Here is a 22,535-nt window from a genome sequence, read left to right on the forward strand (position 1 = left end):
GCATGAAATATTTCATTACATTTTCTTCGGCCTTTGGCCCCTGGTAGGTAAATGGAGGCGCAGGACAGGAGCCGCTCTCCGTCCCGTAGGACCAGCCGGGTGGAGCAGGTGGTGGGACGATGGCTGAGGCGATCCCGAGATTTAGGCAGCAGGTCTCACTCTCTGAGCAGGTAAACCTCTGTTTTTGTCATGAGTTAGATTCTCCATTTCATCTGACCTGCATGTCTCTTGACTGAGGGAGGGGACATTGTAAAAATATACAAATATAATAAATATATCATAGGAAGTCCACATTCGTGTCCCACCAAGCCAGCTGAAGTCACTTCCTTCCATGGAATAGCAAATAGTTTTTGCTATGTACATATTCTTTCTCTCCTCACTTACAGAACTGATCCAATTGCCAGAGCAGAAATTCAATAGGTAATAATCAAGATAAGATTCATAATTTTTGCTCGCTCCTCTCCAGAGACCGAATTGCAGCGGATGGGAAGACAGCAGAGTCTGGTGGCTCCGATCAGAGGAATTACCCCTTCCGCTTTAATGTTCAGATCCAACGGGACCTGGACCTCAACTCTCATGGCCTCACTCTGTCCTCCCAGACCCCCATCCTGGTGCAGGAGGTCACCCCAGGTATGACAAGATTTATAAAGTGTAAACACAGAAGAAGGAAAAAGCAAAGCCGCATTGCAAACGCCTGCAATCTTAAATGAGTGCAGACAAAATATGAATTAGTTATTAACAGCTAAGCCCCCTCCCCCCTCATGTCTGTTCTGAACAGTTATAAAGCTGAATGTTTAATCAAGCTGGCCTGATACTATGCACAAACCGTGTAATGCTTATACATCAATCTTCTCTACACAAATAACTGTGTGCTACTCAGTATCAGGGAGTTTGATTGCATAGCAGACACCTCATGTTTTGGTGAGCCCAGCTATGTCTGGTTGGTATCTCTCATCTTCCTTCATCAACACCAGCTCAGGCTCTCTCCCCTCCAGAGATCACGTTCTTTGTGCCAGGTTCCTTTGCCAAGGTCTGCAGTGTTTTGGCCTGCTTTGTCACTTGCTCTTGCCCAACAGGCGCAGCTGCTACTGTTCGCATTGTACGTGGTGAGTCTCTATGGCAACAGCCCTGAAATTATCTGTCCCACCCATGGGATGCTTACATACAGACCATACAGATGTGCTGTTCAATCTGTCATCTCAGTCAAATCTAATGAATTGAACCACAGCTATCATTGCTTGTAGGGACTGAAAGCATGTCTAAGTGAAAAGTGAAAGTGTCTATTTAAGCTACCTAAATATATTATTATTCATTATTCTTATTGTCATCCTTATTCTTATTCTTATTCGTGGTATTGAAGTGCAAGCTTCTGTAAAGAGCTTTATTGTTCAGTGTCTGCTGACTATGAGGCTGACAGGATCTCTCCTTTATTGCATTATGGTGGACGATAATTGGTAGGAGGATGTTTAAATCAAATATATTCTGGTCTTTCAGGAACAGACCATTTTTTTGTCTCATTACCACTTTGTATAGAGCAACTCTCTTTTGCAAAATGCAATAATGGAGCTTTGCCAGACCACTGCAGGCCTCTTGGCAACTTACAAAACAAACAAACAAAAAGTGGAAACTCCAAGGGAGCTGATACTGTATGCTCATGCTGCACACAAAATCTCATTATCAGATGAAGAGTACTGTGGCCCTGATGATGATGATTGGCATATTCATCAATAATGAAAATAATCATTAGTTGCAGCTCTGTGTGTGTGTGTGTGTGTGTGTGTGTGTGTGTGTGTGTGTGTGTGTGTGTGTGTGTGTGTGTGTGTGTGTTTGTGTGTGTGTGCTTGTGTGTGAGTGGGAATGCAATATTACTATTAGTGTTAAGCATTTTCAGTTTAATGAGGAGGGAAAGCAAAGGAGGAGCTTCTCAAGAAGAGGGGCTTTTCTGCCCTTTCTTGCGGCTCTCAGGCAGCACTTTCTCACAGGCTGTGTACTGTCCTCAAAAACCTCTTCCAGTCAAATGCCTAATGTACTTTCTGTTATGCAATAGATGAGAAGACAGGCATAAGGACTGCAAGTGGGGTCTCAGCAAAAGAAAAGAGAAATGCATGCAGCTGTGCGCCTGGGAAGCTTTACACAGGGTGAACAAGTCATCGTTTAAATTAATTTACAAGGACATAAGCAGTTTTAGGTGTACTGTCACCTCTGCTAGATCTCATGGCACAACACCTCCTACTGGCCACAATGTAACACTTACATTGCATACGTTGCATGACTCTGATGTGCTTATACATGTATAGTACACCCTCCAATCTAAATCGGTTGGCTGCTTTAGATTTGGTCTCATCTGAAGGAGAGCTGCAGTGCAGCTTACAGTGCCTCAGAAACTTTCATCCATTCACCATCATGTACAGTATCTTGAATATGATCTACTTAAATATACCATAGTTATCCCCCAGTTTAGGATTAATTGCCTGTTAAAGCTGATGCCAATTTATAGTGACGCACAGTTAATCATTCAAAGATTATAATTCTGTTGAGCCAAATGTGCCTCTGCTATGTTTGCCTTGCAATGTTTGTCCACCTCTGTTCTCATAGTTTTCATAGTGTTCTGTTCTACACTGTGATGTGTCCATTTCAGAATACGGCACATGTTGTCGGTAAACACAGTTCATTAGTCAGGGAGTGAAATACTTTCAGAATCGGTCCCAGCTCTGTAACGTCAATCAGCAATATTGATCTCTCCTGCACATTCCTAATGAATACTTCATAACTGAATTCCCAGTTTGATGACTGACATCTGACTCAAAGTTAAACTATTACTTAAAAACCATTAAAAATATACAGAGATATATTTCTACTTATATTTGTACTCTGAAGAGTATTTTGCTGCTGATCTGCAGAGCCACAAGGACCTGAATTCCCCTGAGGTCCAAGGGTAGATTACCTCGCTTTCTCCTGTCTGGCTCAAGTCTGCTTTATCACCATCTGCTTCTGGTGGTCCCACACACACACACACACACAGACACACTCACACTCAGGCACACACACAGTGTTGCTCATGTCTCCAGTGGCCCCACTAAGGCTTGGCTCAGTGTTTCCTCTCCCTCTGTCTCTGTGGCACGTGCTGCAGCCTCTTGACAGTGAAATATGAATCCTTTATCTAAAAGCATTGTCAGAGCTATCCGTGTCACCTGCATCTGTCTGTGCCCATTTGATGTCACATCAAGTATTAACTTGTTTCAGAATTGAATTGCTCACTATTGGAGGGTTAGCTGATGTACAGAAAAAGGATACTGTTGGTGATTGTACTATGGAAGACGATGATGGGGAGTGGTCTGTGGACACATTGTGAAATGTGTAATGACTGTCTATGTGTATGACAAACACAGCAGACATAGATTACACACAATTTATGGCACAACATTTGCATTTTTGCGCACATACTGTACCTACGTGAACTCATGCATGCTGTCAGAGCCATGAGGTTTGCTGTGCTGCTGATGTCAGATTGTCTTGAATTACAACTTGTCTTTCAATATTTGTATAGAGGAAATTTATGACATTGTTCATGCCTTTGTGATGGTGCACAAAAATAACATTACCTTTTCTCCCATGCAGGATATTAATTGTAAAGAAAAAGATAAAGTATACACATAATGAAATCTGATTTTTAATTAAGAAAAGAAAGTATCTTGTAAAGTGTTGTATAAATAAAACACTAATATCTAGAGTTAGATCTGTCAGACACACGATAAAATAAAATCCCTTGCTGTGTTCCCTTCTAATATTGTGAAACACAGTTTCACGAATGCAAAGTCACTGGTATTCCACATTTTTCTTAGTGTTTCAGGTTTTATCAAATGAAGCACGTATTTTCCTAAGTTACAGCCTCTTTAGTACAAAACTCCGTCTTTGTTACCCGGACAATGTTCATGTTCTGAGCTGCAGTGAAGGGATATTAACACAAAGACAGAATGTTGTACTGCTGTTTGGTTTGTCTAACACAGACTGCTCAAGCCTCAAATCAGCCTCAGATAAGCCTCAGCTTGTGTTTTTGCACAGAGCGAGGACTGTGACTTTAATCCTGGATCACTTATGTTTGTGTATGTCTTTTAATGGCCAGTACTGTATGAACAGAAACAGTGGTTACATGGAATGATGAGGGATGATTTTCAGTCTATAGGCATCTAACTATTGTTTTAAGACAGACCTAAAAAATAAAAAAAAAAAAAAGTTTAAAAAATGTAAACGTGCACTGTGTGTGACAACATCGGAAATGTATTTGGAGCAGTTTTTTAGCATAAGCTGTGGAAGAAATCATGTCCAAATGCGAACATCAACTCTGTTCTAACACTGCTGACTGTACAAGGTTTTTCTTCCATTCATCTCCTAATACAATGACACATTAAGAAATGTCTACAACTCACATATAAAAATGAGACAAATGAAAATTGATATTTAATTGATGAAATTAATGACAAGAAATACTACAGTTAAGATAAAAGTCACAAGTTTAACACCTCAGATACATGTTTACATGCTGAATTCAGAGTCACCCCCTCATACATACCTTTTAGTACCCTGAGGAAATTAGAGTTAGACTTGGGAGAACATTGAAAGATGAATTTCAGGAGCTTGTAATTGTAAAGTTGCTTTTTCACCAATGATTTGACTCTTTCAAAATGCTGAGAAGACATCGCCAATTATTTTATCATCATCAGTTTATAAAAAGCTTGTATTACAAACCTGGAAAATAAGGAAGCACCTACATTAGAGCTGCACAGTCACCCAGCATCAATATATTTGTCCTGTTTTGTTGAGTGTGCTTGCGTTGGTGGGTGGGAAGGAAATATTACCTGTGATGAAGTCATGAAAATTTGATATCTTGAAGAAATGATGATTATATAACATGATGAAATATTGAATGTTTAATTTTATTAAGTGAATCCTACAAAGAGAAGACTTTGCTCATACTGTTATCAGTGTTGGTGACAGCAGTCATTTAGTGTTGGATGCTGACCTAGGGACAGCAAAGGAAAGATAACATTGATGTTGAACACTGACATAGAGTTGAGGAACGTGTTGGAATGAGGCAGAGAGATAGAATATATGGTTGTTGGAAATACCCTAAATTGGATGTACAGTGACTAGATGCTCCCAAAGCGGTGGGACAGTTAGGTTTGGATAGCTGTGTGAAAAATTATGCATCAGTGTGAGATGAAAGGAAACCACTAGAATACAAGCCACTGCCTGTCATTAACCCCATTTTCAGCATGAATGCAGGCCAAATGAACACCCTCAGGCATGACAACACAAGGACATTTTGTGTGTCCAGGTGGTCCTGCAGATGGTCGGCTCGTCCCTGGCGACCAGCTTGTGAAGATCAATAACGTCGCTGTCGATGACCTGACCCCTGAGCAAGCTGCTGAAATAATCAGGTCCACACTGACGGCTGCATCCACAAACACACACACACACACACACACACACACACACACGCACACACACACACACACACACACACACACACACATAATGCATGCATGATTATCGGAACATACACCACAAAGTGCTCTTTAAAATGAAGCCATGTCACCATAACAGCCACCCTTTGCTGTTTGTTTCAGGGAGAGTCAAGATTTGTTGACAATGACTGTCCTCAGAACAATGCTGGTGAGTCTGCTGTAGCTAACTAACCACACACACATGCACGCACACTTGACAGACACACTCATTTACACACAGTGTTTCACTGATGGGCGCTTAATTGGATGATGATTCATCCGCTTCCTGCAGTATTTTAGATGAACCTTTCCTGTTTCCTCTTGTAAAAACAAACACATACAGAGGCATCTATGTGCACACACGCTTACATACTGTAGATGTACAGTGTCTCTATACACACAGGAATTTAAAAAAGCTGTTGTCAACAAAGACATTAATCAGCACGTCGATGAGGCTTGGGGTCAAGCGTCGTTGCTAACAAGCGCCCTGTCACCAAGGTCCCACCACTAGATCAGTGTTAGCAGTGACAGCATGTTTCACCCTCAGAAACTCCCCCCACAGACACTGATAGACACACACTCTGTCATGATCACTCAATCTATGTGTGTGTGTGTTTTTACTGTGTGTGTGTGGGTGCTGGTCGTGTACCTCAATCTGTGAAAGTGATGTATGTGTTTGCACTAAGGTGAAGTAGATCGGTGAATAAATTGCTGCTCCTCAGTGATTCTCATCAGTGGCTCTGCTGATGGAAGCACTTTTACCATCTGATTCATAGCCCACAGCCCCTCCAAGAAATCACTATTGAGTTTTAAGCAATTGTTAGCATTTACCAGAAAATATTCATCTCTGCCATGCTTGTTGATGGTAACAAAACATCAAAACAGTTCTTAACCCAGAAGGTTTTTGCTAAAATCAGTGATATAAGTGCAGGATGATTGTTTGTCAAGTTAATCCACCAACTGTAACTTTTAAGTGATGAAGGCAACAATGTGCTTATCTTTACTATATTCTATCTTTATCTGTCTACTCTATATTTACTGAGCACTTGTACCTAAGATCAATAGGATTGAAAGGACAATATGTATTTGGATGGTTGTGTTGTATTGAAAATGAAATAGTATTACTGTTACTATATTCATACATTTTTAAAAAGGGATACACCCAGTGTGTAATAGCTCTTTCTAACAGTCTAATAGCATTGATGTCAGTAGTGATATTGAGGCTGGCAAGATGAATTTAACTGCTTTAAGTTTTAGTACAACCTGAGGTCAACCAAAGAAAGTCAATGTGTTTGCTATCAACCTGTTAAATAACTGAATAGCTTTGGTTCAATAGCTGTTTGTGTTCTCGGGTGAAATGCAAAACAAAAGCAACAGAACGTGCATCCATTCATTTCCCTCACATGAACCACTGTGCTTCTCTGAAAATATACCATCATCGCATCCAGTCATGATTCAATTATGAAAAATACTATAACAAATTGATTTATTGCTTTGTATCCCTCCCAGGGCCCAAAGTCATCATTCATCACACCAGAGAAACGGGCCAAGCTCAGGTCCAACCCTGTCAAAGTTCATTTTGCTGAGGAGGTGGAAGTCAATGGCCACTCTCAGGTGAGTGAGAGAACATGGGATGCAGCTATTCAGCACGCTTGATGCAAATAAGTTACAAATCATCCATCCCTCTCTTCAGTGCTAGTTTACATATACCTGTTTGACAGTATTTCCTGGACACAGTTGATATTCATCACATTCATTAACAACTTGAAACCATTATGTTGCTGTTGACAGGTATCAACACCTTTACATCTTTTGTACAAATTTGATTTGCTCATAGCAGATGAATGCCGCTCATTCACAAACTTAACTGATACATAGTCTTTCCAGTGGTGTCACACTATTCCACTGATCAGCAGGAGGCTGTAACATATGACGACACTCAGTGCCACCTGCAATGACAGGGAAGAAGAGGACAACTTAGTATACACGAATGCAGACAATGCAAGATTTAAAACACTTCAAAAATTGGCTTTGCAAATGCTTCACAAGGAAGGAAATGCACTCAGCATATCTTTTAGATCTCAGGGATACACACAGTGCTTTTTGGTGAATGAAATTGAATGTAGCAGTATTTACCTATTATAGACATACCTTTGCACAATGACAAGGAGTGAAGTTTTATACTCGGTCAGTATTATTCCAAAGTGTATGCAGTTTTTCTCTTAGAAGCTTGGCTCTGGTTGGTCAGAGTTTCCATCCTGACAGCGGATGTGAAATTAGCTGGATGAGGAAAACCGCAGAGGCTGGAGTGGCCATTACTAATCACAGAGAAAACATGGATCAATATTAGCCTCAAGCTCCAGTCCTAATGTCTTTGATTACAGAATAATAAGTCTCTGATTAAGGAGAGAGGTAGAAATAGAGACAGAGGGAGATGGGGAGGACACGGTGGGGATGTTGTCAGCCACCATTAAAAGGAGGAGGAAACAAGAGAAATGGAAGATGGGAGGGTGACAAGGGAGAGGTTGTCTAAAATGAAATGAACGAAAGCTCTCCATTTAAACTTCAAATATACATCAATGTTGCATTACATTACTGTGTCAATAGAGAAAAACACTTTCTAAAATGAGAAGAGAACAGGGATGTGGCAGGGAAAGATGATAGAAACAGGCCAGAGGATATGATGGTAGAAATGCTGCGAGAGAAGAGCTGAAAGTGAGACGAGGCTAATCTCTCCTTCCTTGTGTAAGCATGTTACAATGTGTAAAGCTATTCACCTTTTTTTAATTTGGCTGCCCAGTAATTCAAATTCATGCAGAAGTCAAAAAAAAAGTATAAAAAGTATCTAGTGTAATATAAGTGTATAAATATAAGTGTAAAAAATATCTCCATCATGTTTTCTGTATGGTTTTCCATCATCTGAGGTGCGATTGATGCCCTTTTAATTACATCTTATACCTCATTGTGTCCTCTTCTTCTAGCACCCAATGGAGAAATAGTGTAGTAGTGTTGTAACAGTGTAACAGTTGTTATACTGGCATAACCATAGTAGATGGAAGCATTATTTTGCACTTCGCAGATATTCTGGAAATCTGTGCTACATTTGACCCTGAAAATCAGGCTAAGGACAGATTTACAGTGCTCACATGGTCCATCTTTCCATAACACTAAGCCTCGTGAAAAGCCAAGGTGTGTTATTTGTTGTTTGTCAGCCTGGAAAGTACAATGTGTAAGATATGGCCAGAATGTTAGTTTGAAAGGTTCAAGAAATGAATGTGAAGAAGTATAGCAAACATCAGTGTGCTGTGTTGCAGCGATATCTACTGAAGTTAGCATGCTAACCAGCTAGCCCTGGCCTGTTCTGTCTCAATACCCAAACAAAGGAAAAGTCAACCAATTAAATCTATGTCTCAGACACAGAGACACAAACTGCTTTCTTTCCTGGACTCTGTCACATGCAGTATCTTCCTGTTCTCCCTTGCTGTTACTTATAATCCTCTTGAACCAGCAGGTTTTGCAACGCTCACAGTTTCACATGACACTTCCTTTGACCCCATGTCTGGTTTGCAGGGCAACTCACTGCTCTTCCTGCCAAACGTTCTGAAGGTCTATCTGGAGAATGGACAGACCAAGGCCTTTAAGTTTGAACCGAGCACCACAGTCAAGGTACTTTGCAAAGATACAGTCTACCATATTAGTGTCCGTTCCTATTGTTGTCTTTATACTTGCGAATGGTATTTGGGGATTTAGAGTTGACACTGAGGTTCATGAGTAGTCTCTGGGATTCTTAGTCAAGTCAAAACTGAAGCCAGTTTTCATGCACATGGTCTTGTTGGTAAGAATATTTTGACTGGAGTCAAGCCAAGGACACAGCTCTATAAATGTCAATTAATGTAATGAAATTTCAAGCCTGCAATAGCCTCATATTTCAATATAACCATATAACATCACGAATTAAATATTGGGCTGAATTTACAGTCTAATTTGAAAGCTACAACTAATGTGGTTCAGTCACTCCTTCAGTTTTTATCAATAATACATATTGTGCATCAGCTTCTCAGGGACTACTCAGACTTCCCCTTGCTTCATTGAGACCTACAAACCCCAGCTCAACTCACTTCAGCAATTATGTTTCTGGATGTTGTAAAATATTGTCTCTCAAGATGTAATTTTCTCTGTGCATCAGGACATTGTGATGACACTGAAGGAAAAGCTTTCTCTGAGCCGTATTGAACACTTCTCCCTGGTGCTGGAGCAGCAGCACAGCACGACCAAACTGCTGCTCCTACATGACGAGGAAATGATACAGCAGGTACACTCACTTTAATAACAGTTATTTTACAAGTTTTACAGCCTCCTCAATTGGACTTATCAACACTGCAGCTCTATTTGGACGTGGGTTTATTCAGTGACCGTATTAAAGCTTTTACCTACATTCAGAAATGCATATTTGAAGCAAAGTGTGTATCTGTGTGTATCTGTGTGTTCAGGTGGTGCAAAAGAAAGAGGCCCATGGCTACAGATGTCTGTTTCGTGTTTGTTTCATGCCCAAAACCCTCCAGACGCTGCAGCAGGAGGATCCCACTGCCTTTGTGTACCTCTACCAGCAGGTAGATTGATGAACCTCTGACCTGCAGATAAACTGCAGGCTTCAGCAGAACTCCAAGAATCAGAAGTTTTCCATTTTACCTTTCACTTATTTTTGTATTTATTTATTTATGCATTGAGTGTTAAGGGGTAGAAAAATAATGCAATAAAATAATGTAATCAGCTGCTTTGCAAACTCTGATGCAACATCAATAGAAGAAGAGACCTCAACAAGTCTCCTCACCTCAGAGAGGATTCTGAATCTGAATCAAATAAAGAAGCAATGTTATGTAATCAGTCCAGTGAGTGCTGCATTAGAGGCATTTCACTATGAAGTAAATCAGCAGACTGAAACATCAGCTTGTTTTGAAGTGCAGTTTTTCATTAAATCCCACTATAGTTTTGTCCCTGCCCTGTAGTGACTTCAAACAAGGAAAACGGAGAGTTTGTTACTTAAAAAGCAAAACCTGAATTGTAAATACACCATATTGTGTGAGTGAAAGAAACTCTCTGCTCAGTGCTGACTTTTTTTGGCTCACTCCCTATGAAAGAAAGCTGTAAGTCCTTCCAAAGACAAGTTCTTGTTAAATTTGAAACCAAGTTACCTTCTGTGGATCTGGATATTTTTCCTCAACTCAATAAATAAGGAAATGCTGCAAATGAGACATACAAGTAGACAAACTATGGATGGTCCTGAAATGTGCAAATGACAGAACAACATAACATAATATTGTAACGTAATATTTCTCCAAATGAAATGTTTATCTGTACTGATTTCACTGTCTGTGTGTGTTAGGGGGTGAATGATGTGCTGCAGGAGCGCTTTGCAATAGAGATGAGGTGTAACACCGCCTTGAGACTGGCTGCACTGCACATCCAGGAGAGACTGGCCAGTTGTGGACAGTCACCAAAGACCAACTTGAAGATTATCACGTGAGACACACACGTATTTTAAATGATAGTGACAGGCATTAAATTAAACCGTATTTGACACATTCATTTACTCCTACTGAACACTCTCAAACAAACAGGGGTTCTATGCTGGTCCTACCTTTTTGGAGGTAATATAATTGTAGCACTCAGCCATCAAGGATGCATTTTAAGATTTGAAAGTCATTTGTAGTCTGCAAGGAAAGAATGGTTTGTGATCAAGGGGATGCTACTCATTCATTTGCACTGCAAATTCACAAATAACAGTGTCTAACAGCGTTGTGCACACAAACAGACCCTCTCAGTCTGAGTTTCTATGTTTGCTCCAGGAAGACGTGGGGCATAGAGAACTTTGTGTCATCTACCTTGTTGAGGAACATGCGAGAGAAAGATCTGAGGAAGGCTATCGCATACCACATGAAGAAGAGCCAATCACAACACGATCCCAAGCAGAAGGGCCTGTCAGTCGATCAGGCACGGATAAACTACCTGGAGGAGCTGAGTGATCTCAAGTCATTTGGAGGGAAATCCTTCAGTGCCACCATGATGGTAGGGTTTGGACTGCTTACTGTATGTTTCTATTCTTTTTTTATTGAGATTTGGTCGATTAAAGTTTCAATATTCTCTTTCTTTATAATTTCTCCTCCGTCTGCCTGTTCAACACCTGTCCCCTGACTTCCCACCCTTCAGCTCCAAGACAGGGAGTCAATGGTGACCTTGTTGGTGGGGGCGCGCTATGGTGTGAGCCAGGTGGTCAACCACAAACTGAGCATCCTGTCCACCCTCACAGAGTTCACCAGCATCACACGCATCGAGCTGCTGCCTGAATCCGACAAGGTCAGCCTGGTCAAAATATACCTGCAGGACATCAAGGTAAGAGCTGGAATAAACACAAACATCATACACTTAACACCTAACAGACAGGGCGAATACTGTAAACCTCATCAACTTACTTTGTAATTAAATCAGGATCGAAAACATTGCCACAAAGGTGGGTTATATGAGGTTGAATACCAATTAGCATTATTTGTTCAGCCTTTGTTCATGCAGTTTGTCATTTTCAAGACGCTGTCCCTTTGCATATTTAATAGAGTCATGTCATTTTGCATTTTTTGATGCACCTGAACTTTTTCAATACTCTAACTCTTTTAGATACAGCAAGATTACTGTATGCTAAATGTTTATCCAATGCTGAAATTGTCTTCATATTCCCTCTCTTTCCTTGTCTCATCTCATATCATCTTGTCTCCTTTCTCATACAAAGCCCATCACATTGCTACTGGAGTCAGTGGCAGCCAAAGATATGTCCTGCCTAATAGCAGGGTACTGTCGAGTGTTTGTTGACCCCAACCTCAACATCTTTCCGTGGATAGATGATGCCAAGAAACATAGAGTGTCTGCTGAGGAAGGTGCAGAAAAAAAAACTAACTTACGGCAATGTGCAGTCATGAAAATGATCCATACATACGCAACGGCACACCGTGTTGTATTCATATTAATGTATGTTCGCAGGTTATGTGTCAAGGTGTGGCAGCGACTCGGACAACTCCTCAGACTTGGACATGGAACCGCTGGTCACCAAGGTATCTCGTGATGAGAAGCCCTGCCCTCGTGTCAGATCTTCATCAGACCCAGAGGGAAGAAAAAGAAAAGACAGAGACAGAAGGAGAAACAAAGACAGCAAAGAAAAAGGAGATAAACCCTGGGGAGACAAAAAGCAAAAGGAAGAAAAGGATGTTGACACCGAAAAGGAAAGGTGTCCACTAGACAAGAATAGAGAGGGTAAGAATGAAGAAGCACAGCACAGGGAAGAGACACAGAGAGTTCAGGATGGCCAGCAAATACAGATCAAAACGACGAATAAGAGTTTAGGGAAACAACAGGACAGAGCGGGAGAAGAAGGTAAAATAGGAGGTGGAGAAGAGGTGCAAGCAACAAAGGAGCAGCCATCTGTGTCGGACGCGTCAGATTCCTGTCAGTCTGACTCTCGTGTCCTCACCAGCCCCTCCAGCGACTCCCTTGATGCTTTGGAGGAAGACGACTTAGTTTCATGTTCCTCCTCCATCCATCCGAATGCATCATCTCACTCTCCCCTTCAGCTTCATCCCTACTCTCATAAGCGCATTCAGCCCCACCTCCTCGCCCCTCCACCAGCTCACTCCCATCCCCTGATCCATCTCACAACTCACAGCAGAGGAGGAGGGGGCTGCAGGAGGTCAGGTGATGGAGCCGATCCCCAACTGCTGGCACCTGTCTCCCCCTCTGCGAGCCTTCACCACCTCCAAAAATGTTCAAGTAACCCCTGCTCTGATGACAGCTCCCTATGTTTCACTGAGCTCTCCCGCCTGGTGGACTCCCTGCCGAGCCCTCCAGAGGCCAGCGAGGATGATGAGGATGTAGAAGAGGAGTTGAGGAGGAGGAAGATGTTGAGAGAAATGGATGAGTCCGTGAGAAGAGCAGGTGAAGGCGGAAGTGTGAGTGGGGAGGGTAGTTTTAAAGAGCATGCACTATCCCCTTCCCCATCCTCCCCTTCCTCCCACATGGACTTTGTGTTTAACTTCAATCAAAGTGACGCTCGCTGCTACTACAAACTCTGCTCCAACATCACCCCTGACAGCGCTCGCAGCCTGCCGTGCCCCATGCATCATAATGAGAGAGAAGATGGAGAGGAGGTAGAGGGAGAGCCAGTTAAGGACGATGACCAGGAGCCTATTCCCATCCTCCACCCACCACCTGGATTTGGAGACAGCAGCTCTGATGACGAGTTCTTTGACGCCAGAGATCGCTTCACTTCACCTGAAGACCCAACTTCGGGGGCCATGCCAAGAGGTGATTTGGTTGTCTTTGTGAGGCTGATCACATGACATTTTCAAGCGCTGTAGAGGGGTGAAAGCACAGGGGGTTAATTCTGCTTTTGCGTCCATCTAGTGTTTAAAGTTTTTACTCCACAGAAGTGATACAGCATTCCATTATAGAGCAATGCAATATAACTGGCAGAAAAGTAGTAAACCGCGCTTCTGACCACACCTACTGTGACAGTAACGCTAGATGTGGTCCACTGTCAATAAAGATTCAGACTATAGAGCCTTTAGACAATGAGATTAATCAGATGTTCCCTACATTTTTGGCATAGGACTCCTCACAGAAAGGCAATGTCCTGACTGGGACCCTTTATCAAATGTTTCATATATCTAAGAGTTATTAGACGTTCCACTGATTTCACATGAAAAATAAAGTACAAAAATAAACACAAATTTGTGCAACAGAATTTAGTTTTTACCCATCTTTCCTGATTCCTAATCATCTCACAACCACTCCAATTTATCTTGTGACCCTTTAGAGGGGTCTGACCCTTTGGCTTGGAACCACAGGATTTAACAACCTAACTATATAAAGTAGTTAAAACTAGCTGCACCTTCACCAGCTACAACAGTAAAATGCTGCTTGCACATTAATGCTACAATATTTATTATCTACTAATGTATGCACTAATGTATCTGCTAAGTCACAGGGGACATTTTTCTGCCGAATGAGTCCCTTTATTTATTACACTTGAAGTACATTTTGTTAATTAAACTTCAGTGAAATTAACTGTGTGTGTGTGTGTGTGTGTGTGTGTGTGTGTGTGTGTGTGTGTGTGTGTGTGTGTGTGTGTGTGTGTGCGTGCACTCATGTATTACGTTGTGGGGACAAAAAATCTGTTTACACAGTCACATGTGGGGACAAAATACAAGTCCCCACAAGTTAAATCATTAAATTTTAGGGTGCAGACTGAGGATAGGGTTATGGGTTAGGTAAGGTTAGGTTAGGTTTAGGGTTAGGAATAAGCAAATAGTGGTTATGGTTAGGGTTAGGGTAAGGCTCCAGGAAATGAATGTAAGTCTATGAAATGTCCCCACAAGTGATGAAATCCCCCTTGTGTGTGTGTGCGTGCGTGCGTGCGTGCGTGCGTGCGTGCGTGCGTGCGTGCGTGCGTGCGTGCGTGCGTGCGTGCGTGCGTGCGTGTTTTAAAGTATTTTTGTTTCCTTCATAGAGACCTAATACTTTGACATGACAAATGACTGGGCCCAGCCCCAGCTACCCCCACAAATAAGCTTGTGTAGCCTGACAGGTGAAACCTAGTGTAGAAAAATCAGTCACTGATGCTTGTAAAGCTTAATTGTTAGAACATTATAACTGAAGGATTTTTATAATATCTACTCTGTTATCCGGATTTTCGCAAGTGGACAGTGAGAGGAAAAAAGAAAGATTTGGAAAAGTTGTCTCCCTCATCCGCAGTGGAAACAATATCCCTGGTGCCCATAGTGACATGCAACTTTTTATTGTATCAATAAAGTAGTTCATGAAATCACAAAAAAAAAAAGAAGAAAGTTTCAATAACAGTTACCCTGCCACTCAGCTTACAAAGCTAGAGGTTAATTTGTCACTGAGTTTATTTGGATGGCTGATAGTATGTCTACTCCCTAATTCTGTGTACTGTTCACAAGTTTGGCTGAGTCTTTTTTTTTCTTTCAGATATTTGTAGAGAGATGAAACTGGACTTGCTCAGCACACTCAGCCTCAGTGACATCAGAGTCTCTGTGACTGATGTAGACAAAGATGGAAAAGCAGAAGAAGACAGAAAGGGAGGAGGAGATGAGGAAGGAGGAGGCAGAGAAACTTTGTTCCAGCTCAGAAAAAGATCCCGTAAGCGCCGTTCCTTCATGGAAACTGATTACACCTCTAGGGTGTCATATCCGGAGCCAGATCCAGAATCAAGGCAGGACCTGGTCTCTAATAGGCTCCACGAGAGCCTTTTGACAGAAGCCAATGATGCACAGATGCTGAGTTCAGATCCTGAACCTTCAGAGCAAACCCAGAATCCCAGTCCTACTGTTTCCTCCCTGACTCACTCTGAAGGGGAACCAGCTCAGCTTGAGTCAAAACCCATCCTGTCCAAACCACACCTACATGGGCCTGGCTCTCCTCGTGGTTTTGGGTCTCATGAGCAGACCAGAGACCCACAGCCCCCTTCCAGAACCAGGAAGCAAGAAATGGAGATGGAACCTGATGCAATGGAATCCAAATCAGTCACAGAGCTAGTGAAGGCAGCATCTCCTCCTATCACTGTTGTCCGCTGCCGGGTGGATCCAGACGGGAAAGAGTGTGCTGATCGGAGAGGTGACGGAAAAGAGGAAGGGGAAGGACAGAATGGTGAAGGGAAAGAGAAGGAAGAGAAGGAGGAGACAGCAAGTGTGTTGGGAAATGGGCCATTCACTAGTCATATGTTTTTGCCTGAAATAACTGAAGAGGGCAATACAGAGGAAGAAGAGAAGACTGACGGGGTGACAGGCTCCTCATCCAGTTCAAAGAGACCTCTCATAGATGCTGAAAGGCAGCCAGAAACCAACCCACTGCCTACGTGTTTGATAGATGTCAATAAAAAGAGTAGGAATGGCCTTTTGGGAGCCCATCTGATTGCAATAGAGCAAAACTTATGTGTAGAGCAACATGAGCTCAAAGATGTGAGTGAAAAGCCTCCATCATACTCACCACCACCCCCTCCACCCTCATCCCCTCTACCTCCAATACCAGCAGTTCACAAATCTCAAAGAGACGGTTTGGTGAGGGAAGAAAGGGAAAGTGGAAGCAGGGGAACTTCAACGCAAATATCTTTATCTAATTCTGAGGAGATGCCACTTTTTCACCAAAATCACACTAACAAAACACAGTTACACTTAGAAGTAACTACCTGTGTTAATGAGGATGAAGCCATCGGTATCGGTGTTGTTAGTTCTAATATGACTACTAGCGATGAAGTCACTGACAGCACCAATTCGGACAACGTTTTTGATGATGATGAGGTGAGTTATTCCTTAAACTCTAGTTCAAATGATAAGAAATATGACTTGAGTACAGCTACAAAGTATAGCATCAGTGCTAATTCAGCTACAGCAATTAAAGGTGATTCTCCAATGACTGTTAAACCTCATACCAACAGTGAAGCTCAGACAAGAATTCATTCAGTTAATTCTGATTATGCTCGTGCTATAAACTCAATCACTGCAAAGCTTGGAGTTGCAACAAGTGCCACATCTCCTACATTTAATTCAGGTACTAGATTGAAAAGTGAGGAAACACAGGAAAGTGCTTCATGTTCGAATCAAAAGATAGGCAGATGCAGAAGTGATTCCACTATGCCCAATGCTGAAGCTAAAGATAGTTTAGCTAGTCCTATTTTAGCAAAAGCTAACACAGCCTCAATCCACAATCTCTCCAAAGACCCTTCCTCTCCAACTCACTTCCTCTTCCAGACCTGTTCCCCAAGCATTATGGGTCGCTTATCTGCCTCCACACTCAGGGAGAAGATTCAAAACTTGCCCTTATATTTATCAAGATCCCAGGAAACACTCAACCAAGCTGGGGTAGGGAATGTAGTTCAGAGTACTGCTGAGGACAACAGTGGGGACAATATTGAGATCACCATCACAGATGTTCATGATGTCACACAAACAGTAGACCTTGAGACGGGCACAACTGCAGAGTCAGTGGATTCAGATGATTCAGATACAACGGTGACAGGATCAGAGGTGGATGGGGAGTTTTTTGTTGAAACAACCTCAGCAAAGAGTTTTCATTCAGTGCCAGAGGTGAAGGAAGTAAGTTCTCTATTGCCTGTCCAGACTGAGCCCAAATCCCAACACCAAAATCAGCTTCTGTTCACTGGACCTATCAAGAATTCACCAGGACCAATAACAGAGCCTCCAGCCTCCATAGTGAACAGCCTCCAAAGAGACACTTCAGGCCTAAAGATGGACACCCCCGGCCCTATAAGAAATGTCTCACCTTCTGCCCCCCCTCCGATAGTGGTAACAACACAGAATCTAAACGGGCCAGGACTCCTTTTTCAGAGTCAGTCACAAAAAGTAAAACGGACCAGTAGCGACAGGCCTTTGATGGGTCTTTGTAGGCCCACAAAGCAGAATTCAGATTCACCAAAATCACTCTCTTCTGGATGCAGGGTGTTCACCATCTGTGAGGATCCATCCCAAACAAAGACCCCAGCTGAGGTGGGGACTACCCCACCCTTGAAGTCTGAGTTTGGCTGCAATTCTATGCTCACATCTGGATGTGAGTCAGTTATGGAAGGGATGCAGGTTCCACTGGATGCTTGTGGCTGCCCAGCAGTCTATACCAATTGCTTCAGCGGTGGGGACAGTTTTGATGAGGAGCTGACAGTCTATGAGTTCTCCTGCCGTACACAGAGCAGCGGTATGACTCTGACTTCTGGAGCTGGTCTTCCTCTCATGACCTCTCCACCTGTTCCCTCCTTTCTCTCCACCTCATCCACCCTCTCTCCCTCTTTCCCACACTCCATCCTTTTCTCCTCCTCTACCTCTGAGCTCAGCCCTCTCCTCTCACCACTGTCTGAGGCCTCTGACCGTTTCCTGTCTCAGACAAAGAAGGACACCATCAGTCGGCTAGGAAGGCAGTGCTACCCAGAACCCCCAACAGGTTTCCAATTACTCCGCGTAGACGTGGACCAACTCCTTTCCATTCTGGAAAGTGGTGGTGCTGAACGATCTATTGCAGGCCATGGAGGTCGCCACCCAAGGGACACCTGTCCTACACACTTTACTGAGAACAAGCGGGTGCTCCAGATAGAGGCACGGCGGCTGATGTCAGGCTGCCAGAAGGTGGTGGGCATTGGACAGAGCCCAGAGGAGATGCTTCACTCTCTTGCTGACAGTTTCCGGACCCTGGTGGAGTTGGCAGGTGTGTGCCTCTGGTTCTCTGGTTGTGACAGGTGTGACCGCAGGAATGCCGAGGCCGTTGCAGGTCTGGCAGATGTGGCGCGTTCATTCAGGGACTTCTGTGTGGCAGCGGAGCGAGCCAGCAGCAAACGCAGCTGTCAGGACCTGAGCACCAAGCTGTTAGCCAAACAGTGCACCGCGCTCACCGCCTCTGTCTTTTGCCTCACTCAGCTGTTCCGCACCCTCACTGCACTATGAGTGGACCACAACCTCTGAAGTCTTTGAAATGACCTTCCAGTTACGTGTGGTGTTAAACCTCAGATACATGAGGTCACCAGGGAGGTCACAGCTGCTGCACATGTAGGCAGAGTGTGACCCAGGACAGTCATGTTTAGGATGGGCAGGAGAGGTTACCTCAGAAACACACTGGTGTCACTGAACTCCATGACAACTCAAATGATCACATCAAACTCAACATCATAGAGCCAGTTTGAGATTGTTGAGGTGCATGTGGTTACTGACTTACTGCTGTGCACTTACTGGAGCCACAAACCAATCAGCCATCAACCAGACTGTAGAGTGGTGCGAGCTGTAAAAGCAGACCCTGCTTGTATTCCAGTATTGAGGAACTGCTATACTTGAATGTATTCTATGTTATTTGTTATGTTTATTTACTTATTCCTTTATTTAATTAATGAGTTACTACAGTGAACAAGTAAGGAATGTAAAGACAAGGAAGGAAGGAAGACATTTGGAAATGTTTACAGGCAAAGCTTTAGAGGAGGAGTAGTGGGCCTTCTACACACATACATAAGCACACGAACATACAGAGTGAATCAGTAATTGAGTCCGTTCATACACAGGCCTTTTGTTTGACTGACCATGTGAAGATGAGAAACACTGCAGTTAACTGATGCTTAGATATCTTTACATTGACAGTGGAGACTTCTTTGAATGTTACTGTTTACAAAACCAAAAACTGGAGTAAGAAATGACTTCGTCAAATCATAGAAATCAAGCCTAAAGCTGTGTTTGCCATTTTATAAATCTAGTAGCAGAATGCTGATGTATGCCTATTATGTGACTTTATGAAGCAGTTTGGATGACATACAGTCCTTTGCACATTCAATTTGTTGTCATTTTGCACAGACATTTGGTATGATTTATTTAAATGTAATATGTTTGCTAGCTTTTCTCTCATTTATTCGTTAACAATCTCTTTCTCCACCTCCAGTTAAAACACTGAACCTTCCACTGCATGGTGATGTGGCTGTCAACCACCAGTTTTTTCCATACATGTATTCTATTATTTTATTTTTCTAGTATTTTGGTATTAGTACTAACATGTCCCATTGAGAACAGGAATCTACATTCTATAAGAGACTTGGGGACGTTTCTGAATAGACATTCATAGTATGTTCTATAGTTGAGTGAGAATTTCAAGAATCTTAAGTTTCCAGCAATCTGCAAGCTTTTCCAGATCATAAAAACCTGCACACCTCTTTCTAAGCTTTGGGGACAGTTAATAATGACTTCGACTTCAATCTCCCTTACACTAAGTGCATTATTACTACAGATCTCCCAGTATGACTACAAATAGTGGTAAACCGGTAACTGGACATGGGCACATATAGCCAAAGCAGTGCAGGATTAGAGTATGTAGTGCTGTTGCTATCCGTATGTGCTTTTTCAGCTTCTGATCGATATTGAGTGGGAGGGTCTCAGAGAACATCTGTCAAACTTGACCCGGTGATTGGTTGACAGCCTGGCGTTGAAGTTCCTTGAACTCAACACATTCGTCACAAAATCATGTACAACACTGATTTACGCAAAGCTTTTTATTGTGGATAAGCTGTTGCATTTTCACTTGGAATGTTTCTTAAAATAAAAAGGACTGATGCACACTGGACCTGCATGTTCACTGGAGAAATTAAAGTTAGCAGAAATAATTTCACCACTGCAGTACTGGGAACACAATTTATTGCAAACAGTGTTGAAACACTTTATTTGTTAACTTGTCCTGTTTTGTTCCCTGTGGTTGCAACAGCATATAATTTCCTGTATTTTATTCCCAATTCGCAGCAGAGAAGATCTGAATTACTTTTACCTTCATCTCAAGGAGAAAATTGCCCCAAGCAAATGATGGAATTTTCTGAAATCATCATCTGTGCTCACAAAGCATGCTGTAATAAGCCATAAAATGCATTGTTGTTTCAGGGATTTTATCTGTGATTGACTGAATGATGGTGTCTGCTCTTGCTTTGTAATGCTCAACTCCCACCATTAAAAACAATGTCAAGATTTTGTCTTTATGAGTCCTTTCTTCCTCATCCACTTGTATCTTGTCAGCTAAACAGCCACCTAGTCAGGTTCACTTACAATGACTTTTAATCTCCAAGCACAACAAGAAATTCTTCAGGGTGTTATTTAGTAAGTATTTAAAAAGTGGAATTGCTAAACCAGAAATCTGCCTGCACACCAGATAACTCTGTTAACACAGAAAGCTTCAAATTCTTCGCCTTTTTTGTAGGATGTTATTAAACAAAGTGAGTCACTTTTTTATGCTTTATAACATGTTTACAAAGTTGAAAAGAAGTATTCTTATAGTATGTGGTATAAAAGACAGACATGGCATGAAATGCCAAACTTGAGCGTGTAGAACAAAGCTCCTCTCAGGGAAAACCCACTGAAGTTGGTGTATGTGTAGTTCATGGTCAACATGTTACTTCAGCTTTAGTGAGACTTCAGTAGATGCATAATTTTCTTCACCCTTGGATCTATGAATAAATCTAGATGGTAGATAGGAGTTGAAGTTTTACATAGCATTCAATTATTTTACCACTAGAGGGCAGAAACATATAAAGATAAACAGCAATGACCTGTGCCAATGCCTCAACCAGAAAACTGTTAGTTCCTCCATCAAACTATCTACAACTCCATGTCAACAGGGCAAATTCGTCTGCTGATGAAGATCATGTAATGTAACTGAACAGCTTGTAAATGGACCATGAGGTATTTTTCTCGACCCATCTGTGTGTTTGACAGAAAGAACGTCAAAACTCACAGATGGCCAATGGATTTGATCCCAGAGCCTTATTGTAAGGTGGCACTGAGTTAGACTTAGTTTGTGTTTGAAACACCCATGGGAAGCTCTATTTAGTGGATTTTAATATGGACACTCTTATAAAAAATTATACATTGCTCAACTTTATTGCTCTTTATTCTTAATTGCAATCATAGCTGGAGCAACCAAGCAACCAGAGCCAGTACAGTTTCTGGTTTTACTGCATGGCCTCACACTGCTGTTCTCAGCTGTTTTATCTTGCCGTGTGACTGCTGGAATGGCTCAGGCTATTCAGACATGCCCTGCCATCTTTGCAGTTTGAAGCACCACAGTGAGCACTGATGTTGTACATAAGAGTTCATCATGTACAGGCATTGTACAAGTAAAAAAGGGGTTATAAAGTGAATTTTATGATGTTTAAATTCTTTGGATTCTGTACTTTGTGGTGTCAAGTGACTATAAAACAAAGAGGATATAAACTATAGTGTTAAGTTGATTCTTTTGTTTTTTTCATTTTGATCTGATTCTGTTTCACACTGCATAAAGGACTGTAGAAAAACACACAAAGGAACACAGTAATTTTGATATTGACAGTAATCTTCCATTTTTCCAGACCTTTTTTTTTTTTTTTTTGCCGACAGGACAAAACGTAGATCTCGCGATGTTATCGTTGCTATCCAATGAGGTGACGTCACGCCCTAATAAACAGGAGGAGAA

The 22,535-nt window shown here is 42.1% G+C and overlaps 1 protein-coding gene across 1 annotated transcript in view; it reads left to right on the forward strand.

The window, feature by feature from the left end:
• Positions 1 to 21,055, forward strand: part of LOC139341519 (uncharacterized) — a 35,899-nt gene extending 14,844 nt beyond the window's left edge. The window contains exons 3-16 of the mRNA XM_070978077.1: positions 48 to 170; positions 467 to 630; positions 5,336 to 5,438; positions 5,628 to 5,673; positions 7,014 to 7,118; positions 9,075 to 9,170; positions 9,691 to 9,816; positions 9,995 to 10,114; positions 10,888 to 11,024; positions 11,351 to 11,570; positions 11,712 to 11,894; positions 12,286 to 12,430; positions 12,534 to 13,850; positions 15,537 to 21,055. Of these exons, the coding sequence (XP_070834178.1) occupies positions 52 to 170; positions 467 to 630; positions 5,336 to 5,438; positions 5,628 to 5,673; positions 7,014 to 7,118; positions 9,075 to 9,170; positions 9,691 to 9,816; positions 9,995 to 10,114; positions 10,888 to 11,024; positions 11,351 to 11,570; positions 11,712 to 11,894; positions 12,286 to 12,430; positions 12,534 to 13,850; positions 15,537 to 19,012 (6,357 nt within the window). The 5' untranslated portion in view covers positions 48 to 51 and the 3' untranslated portion in view covers positions 19,013 to 21,055. The remainder of the gene's footprint in view (positions 1 to 47; positions 171 to 466; positions 631 to 5,335; positions 5,439 to 5,627; positions 5,674 to 7,013; positions 7,119 to 9,074; positions 9,171 to 9,690; positions 9,817 to 9,994; positions 10,115 to 10,887; positions 11,025 to 11,350; positions 11,571 to 11,711; positions 11,895 to 12,285; positions 12,431 to 12,533; positions 13,851 to 15,536) is intronic.
• The last annotated feature ends 1,480 nt before the right edge of the window (positions 21,056 to 22,535 follow it).

This window comes from Chaetodon trifascialis, chromosome 2, assembly GCF_039877785.1.
Source record: "Chaetodon trifascialis isolate fChaTrf1 chromosome 2, fChaTrf1.hap1, whole genome shotgun sequence".
Lineage (NCBI taxonomy): Eukaryota > Metazoa > Chordata > Actinopteri > Chaetodontiformes > Chaetodontidae > Chaetodon > Chaetodon trifascialis.